A 6,354-nucleotide genomic window follows, 5' to 3' on the forward strand; every position below is an offset into this window, starting at 1 on the left:
TAGGTCAGCAGAATGAGGAAAATGTCATTTAAATAAACCATTTAGAATTTTAATTAGATAACTTCTACAGGAAAAAAAGAGCATCCATTTGTTCAAAAGCAAAATGTATTGAAATAGATACATGACTTCAAGTATTTGGACAAATGTGTAAATTCTTTATTAATAAAGCATGATGGAGTGTGGTTGATTAATCATATTATTATGTGTAATTAATACATTCAGATCTAGACTGTATTATTTTCGAATTCCGTTATTATTTTATCTGTTCTATAATAATAATAAATATTATTGGTGGTAGTAGTGGTAGTAGTAGAGGAAAACTAAGCTAGTAAAACAAGGATTTGTTTAATTTACACTCCCTGTCGCTAGAGGGCAGTGTAGTGTTAGCATGACAGAAACAGTCGTTCTAGTTTCCGGTTTTAACTGTAGTTCAGCTCCTACTGCCGAAACATTTCCACATTTTGTGTGATAATCAACATTTAAATGGAGAATTAGATTGATGGCAGTTTTCAGGAATGGAGAGCCAAACTGCAGAGTTGGTATGTATCTTAAAATGCACGATCAATTAGAATAAAATACGATGCTTGACGAGCTGAGTCACAATTAAGGCTATTCCTGAACCAGATAGGAAAAGGTATTTGCTGCTAAATAAATTTGAAATAAACTCAGTTTTGAGTGACTCTGTGTGCCTATGTAGATACAGAAACAAGTTGCAGAGTGCAACTGGGCTTTTCTTCAGTGGGTCTTAAGATTCTGTAAATGAAGAGCTAGAAAGTGAATGATTGCTTGTTGACACCAATTTGACAGCTGGTTAAATAAAATAAACATTTTGGAATCAACATCAACTAAAAATCTGACTTTACATTATCTGATGGATGAGGAGAGATTGTTAAAGATACTGTAAGTCAAGGAAACGATAATAAAGTTAGCTTTACCTACTTTTGTTAAATACACATAATCTATTTGTTCCTAATGGTATATTGATATAAATGTTCTATCGAAAAAAAATACTACCTTTTTAAAAATATTCCTTAATTTCATCTGATTTTTCTGACAGATGTTCCACAGCTGCATGTATGTAAGGAGGAGGAAAAAAACACCTGCTTTTGTCAGGAGCAGCCACACATTAAAAAAGAAGAGGAAGAGGAGGAGGAACTCTGCAGCAGCCAGGAGGAAGAGCAGCTGTTACTGAAGCAGGAAATCAAATCTGAATGTGATGAACTATTTGTAATCCAGTTTGAAGGTGAGTTTCATCCTCTGCTGAATATCAACAACAAACTGCAAATCATAGAAATAAATGCTTATGTTTGCTTTGACAATTATTAATTGTAATTTTAAATGACTTATTGAGAGCAATGCTGGAACTGAAGCATTTCTATTTTAGAAACACTTAAAAAGTCTATCTCAAGTAAAAGTCTCCAGTATCATTATTTATTATTATTTTTAAAGGAATTTTTTGTATTCAAATTCCTAATTTTTCTGTAATTTTCGAGCATGTTTTTAGGATTTTCCTATACTTATATTTTCCATTTTCTAACATAAACCACAGTTGAAAATAAAAGAAAGCTATTCTAATTCATCATGTGTTGTCATATTTTATTCTATTTTTTATGATAAATACTTTTTATTGGATATATTATATCAAGTAAAAATTACCCAGCAAAATGAAGGTGTAACTTTTTATAGTGAAAGTGTTCTAGGGTTAAAGGAGCTACTCTTTCATTACCATGATTGGATTTAAGTTAATGTCAGAGCATTTGGTATGCAGTGAAACTGTGGAAAAATGAATGTTTGTTGTGGTGTATACTTTAATGTCTGTTAAGGAATAGAGTCCTAAAATCTAATGTTTGAGATTTTTTTCATATTTTTCTCTCGTATCTTTGTTCCTGCAGATCTCTCAGAGAAACATATTTGTGAAGAGGAGACTGATGATGAGCAGCATCTCTGGAAACAGGAGAGGAGCTCCAGTCTGGATGAGGAGGAACAAGAGCTTCCAGAGATCAAAGAGGAGCAGGAGGAGCACTTCATCAATGAAGGAGAGCAACAGTTCAAATTAAAGCAGGAGACTGAGGATTTTATGGTCGCTGAGCATGATCAGGATAGGATAGACTCCAAACCAGAACCAAGTGAGAGTCCAGATCTGGAAGAAAACACTCGGATCAGAAACAGTGATGCTGTGACTGTCCAGGAGGACTCTCCTTCACATGAAAGCTCCCATTTCTGTGAAACTTGTGGAAAAGTTTTTACTCGACGTGCGAATTTGAAAGCTCACTTGAGAATACACACAGGAGATAAGTCATATTCCTGTAGATTATGTGGAAGAAGTTATTTTCAAAGGAGTGATTTGACTGTTCATATGAGGAAACACACAGGTGAAAAGCCATTTGTGTGTGAAGTCTGCGGAAAGGGTTTCATTCAAAGCAGTGACTTGACTATCCATATCCGAACTCACACAGGTGAAAAGCCTTTTTCTTGCGACATATGCCAGACCACTTTTAGTCACGCTCACAGTTTGACTCACCACATGAGCACCCACACGGGTGAAAAGCCACATTCGTGTGACACGTGTGGCAAAAGTTATGTTCAGAGGAGCGATTTGACTGTTCACATGAGAATACATACAGGGGAGCGGCCTTATATTTGTAAAACATGTGGAAAAAGCTTCAGTCGGTGTAACTATTTGACGGATCATATGAGAATACACACGGGGGAAAAGAGATACTCCTGTGGAACTTGTGGAAAAAGCTTCACTAAGTCCTGCAGCTTAACCCTTCATGTTCGGACTCACACAGGTGAGAAGCCCTTCTCGTGCAGCGTGTGTGGAAAAAGCTTCACAACATCCTCCACACTGACTCTCCATGTAAGGACTCACACAGGTGAGAAGCCTTTCGCCTGTGAGATTTGCAAGAAGGCTTTCACCCAGGCAAAGAGTTTGACTGAGCACATGAGAACTCACACAGGAGAGAGGCCTTTTACTTGTAAAATATGCCAGAAGACTTTCAGCCAGGCTAATAGCCTGACCTATCACATGAGAACTCACACAGGTGAAAGGCCGTTTACTTGTCAAGTGTGTGAAAAGAGTTTTACTCAAAGTAGTATCCTAAAAGCTCACACCAGGACCCACACGGGCGAGAGGCCTTTTTCTTGTGAAATGTGCGGAAAGGGTTTCAAACGAAACAGTTCCTTGAAGGATCACATGAGAACTCACACAGGTGAGCGGCCTTTTTTCTGCAAGTCGTGTGGAAAAAGTTTCAGTCGGAATGATTCTTTAACTGCTCACTTGAGGACTCACACAGATTTATATGTAGGAAACGTGTAAGAAAAAGTTATGCCTTCTTCAAATGACAAACAGCAGGATTATGTCTCTGTGCAGAAAAGTTCAGTTCGTGAAACCTCCCCTGAAGATTTGTTTCTGTTTTTCTATTTTGTCAAGAATTTGCACAATAAAAGAATTAAGGCTATAAAACATTTTAAGAGTTATGATTTCAACTCTTTCTTTTTACATATCTTGTTTGTCTTCATCCACAGAGAGCATGTGATGTAGCCAGTGAATAATCCATCCATCCATCCATTTTCTTGACCGCTTCTTCCCTTTCGGGGTCACGGGGGTGCCGGAGCCTATCCCGGCTACTGAAGGGCGAAGGCGGGGTACACCCTGGACAGGTCGCCAGTCTGTTGCAGGGCCTCAATCACACACCCATTCACACCTAGGGGCAATTTAGAGTCACCAATTAACCTATGAAGCATGTTTTTGGACGGTGGGAGGAAGCCGGAGTCCCCGGTGAAAACCCACGCATGCACGGGGAGAACATGCAAACTCCACACGGAAAGGTCCCAGCCGGGAGTCGAACCGGGGCCTTCTCGCTGTGAGGCAAGAGCGCTAACCACTGCGCCACCGTGCAGCCCCCAGTGAATAATCATGTGTTTCAAATGTTTGAAAATACTATTTGTAAGTCTGACCTTAGTGTTGAACAGAGGTGTCAAACTCAGTTGCACAAGGGGCTAAAATCCAAAACAGACCTCAGGTCTGTTTAGGATTCAAGCCTTTGAGGAAGAACCATTCCAACATTTGATTCTGTCAGCGGTCCTTTTGGATTTACTTACATTTATCCCTTTTTGTCGAGATAAAAGGAGCATTTGGGTGCAAAGCGCCCCCCGCACGTGCACCAGCAGCTTGTCTCTTCACATGCGCTGCCACGTTACAGTCTGATCAGATGCACGTGAGAAGCGCGTTCAGCTGTATTTAAAATAAATAACCATCCTAACAAGAGAACAGCTGGATCTTTTTTCTGTTTGAAAATACGTCCAGGTCCTTTCAAGTTTGTCTCGATCTCCTCAGACGGCTGCATCTAATTCAGGCTGCAAGCTGGAAAAGTGAAGAAGATGAAACTTTGGTTGGTGATTTTATGCGCATATATGCAACTTATAATTTATAAGCTACAATCAAAACAGTGAAAAAAAGAAAAAAGAACGTTAAACAGACAAAAAAGTCCAAAGCACATAACCTCAGAGTGAAATCTATTTCTACAGAGTAAATCCTCATCTAAAAATGTCAACAACATGCGCCTCTTGCTGTTTTAAACTGCTGCATCGGTACATTCCATTGAGGGAAACAACAGTAGAACAATGACTGGTAGGTACATTGTTGAATTGTAAAGTAGGTGTTAAAAGGTCTTCACGGACCCATTGATGAAGTCTGCTCCATTGGCTACCCGTCATCTGTCACTCAAACCCCCAGACGTTCGACGTCAGACCCACAAACGTTTATTGAGCCACCTGATTGGTCAATTTATAACTCTAATAACTTGTGATTGGTCAATTTATAACTCTAATAACTTGTGATAATGGAAAAAAAAATCTTTAAAAACATAGGATTAGAAAAAAGAAGTTAAGCAGAAAGCAGCAGAGGAAGAATGATTATTCTGACATATAAAATGAAATAACTGTCTATTTGTCAATGTAAGTCAATGGGACTTTGGCCTTTTTGCAACCCGGTGGTACTTCCTATATGGAACACGGAAGTAGTGGGTCTTGCTCTGTCCAGTTATTTTTATATAGAGTCTATGGTCCCAACTGCTACTTTGCAGTAACACGTGAACAAAAGCGGTACGCAGTATTTTCAAGAGCGCTCACGTGACTTGACGGTCATTCAACGAGAGCGTGCTGGCTCGACACCAGTGAGCAGGTGCAGCTGTTTTGTCGGTATGTAGTTTTCGTGTTTTTGATTTCAATTCAGAAGCAGTCTCGAAGTTTACATGTTCTACTTCCGTGGTAGGTTGTCTACATGGGAGCGGTGTGCTGGGAATGTTCTAAAAAGTCTCTTTTTTAAACACGTGAACTTCACCTGAGTGTAAGATAAGTTAACAGGAGTTAATTAAACTTTGTGTAACTGCAGATGCTGAGTCAGCGTCATCTTGATTGATGCGTTTCACAGCCATTCATTTGAGCAACAAGCTTCTTTCTCATTTTGCCCAGTAATGGTAAACCTAAATACACTATAACACGATGCTGAAGTCAGCTTCTTTATTTGATTTGTGAAAATGTGATACAGAATGACTTTATCGCATTTTTTTTTGCATTCTAGTCTATCAAATAAGCTTTCACAAATCAGAAACTGTATTTGTATTCTTTACAAACCAAAGCATAATTTAATCCAGGTTTGAGCTGTCTAGGTGCAGCACTTGTTGAACATGACATTTTCCTAGGTGGTCTAAGTGTGAAAAATATAGTGCCAAAACTTTTTTTTAATAGCTTATTTTGTTGGGGTCACGTGAACAACATCGATCAGGGCCATTCTTATATACAGTCTATGATCAGGGCTTGATAGTTTTTTGTGTGTGTGTGTGTGTCTTTATTAAGAATTTCAAGGACAATACAAGGACAGACAGGTCCAAACAACAAACGCAAGAGGGGAGCGAGCAGAGAAAGAAAGTAATAATAAAATTAAAATACTGTGTATATATATATATTTAATAGGAACAAAGAGGAGAAAAAAACAATATCAAAACAACAAGAAGCTACAGATTTTTTAAGAGTCCAATGCTTTCTGCTTCATTGTAAAGTTTCACAGCAATTTTGGTCTTAACATGTTTAACACAAGAAAAAAAAACTTGTAGTTCCCTACAAAATACACATTTTGGTGTGGATTTGACAAACTTGTTTTTATGTATAAAAAATTACCAAGTATTATCGTTGTTGTGTTAATTATTATACAGTGAAATGTATTTTTTATAATAAAAAATAATCTAAAATATAATCAAAAATATATACAATATATACAAAAATATAATCACCCTCTTAGTGAAGAGCCTTGGGCATATTCCGTGTGGTTAAATAACTGTACTATTAGTGTCT

General features: G+C 38.0%; 2 protein-coding genes across 4 annotated transcripts in view; both read left to right on the forward strand.

The window, feature by feature from the left end:
- The first annotated feature begins 363 nt into the window (after window positions 1-363).
- On the forward strand, window positions 364-3,466 carry LOC112144300 (gastrula zinc finger protein XlCGF57.1). Its single transcript, XM_024268783.2, has 3 exons — window positions 364-539; window positions 1,058-1,243; window positions 1,893-3,466. Exons 1-3 carry the CDS (start codon window positions 500-502, stop codon window positions 3,317-3,319), a joined length of 1,653 nt encoding a protein of 550 aa, XP_024124551.1. The 5' UTR covers window positions 364-499; the 3' UTR covers window positions 3,320-3,466.
- Window positions 3,467-5,047: 1,581 nt separating this feature from the next.
- Window positions 5,048-6,354, forward strand: part of LOC112144353 (zinc finger protein 239) — a 5,169-nt gene continuing 3,862 nt past the window's right edge. The window contains exon 1 of one of the 3 annotated variants that reach the window (XM_036216312.1): window positions 5,048-5,202. The gene's annotated coding sequence lies outside the window, so the exon portion shown is untranslated. The remainder of the gene's footprint in view (window positions 5,203-6,354) is intronic. The other 2 variants (XM_036216311.1, XM_036216310.1) reach the window with 2 other exon arrangements.

The sequence above is a fragment of the Oryzias melastigma genome, linkage group LG17, assembly GCF_002922805.2.
Source record: "Oryzias melastigma strain HK-1 linkage group LG17, ASM292280v2, whole genome shotgun sequence".
In the NCBI taxonomy this organism is placed as follows: Eukaryota; Metazoa; Chordata; class Actinopteri; order Beloniformes; family Adrianichthyidae; genus Oryzias; species Oryzias melastigma.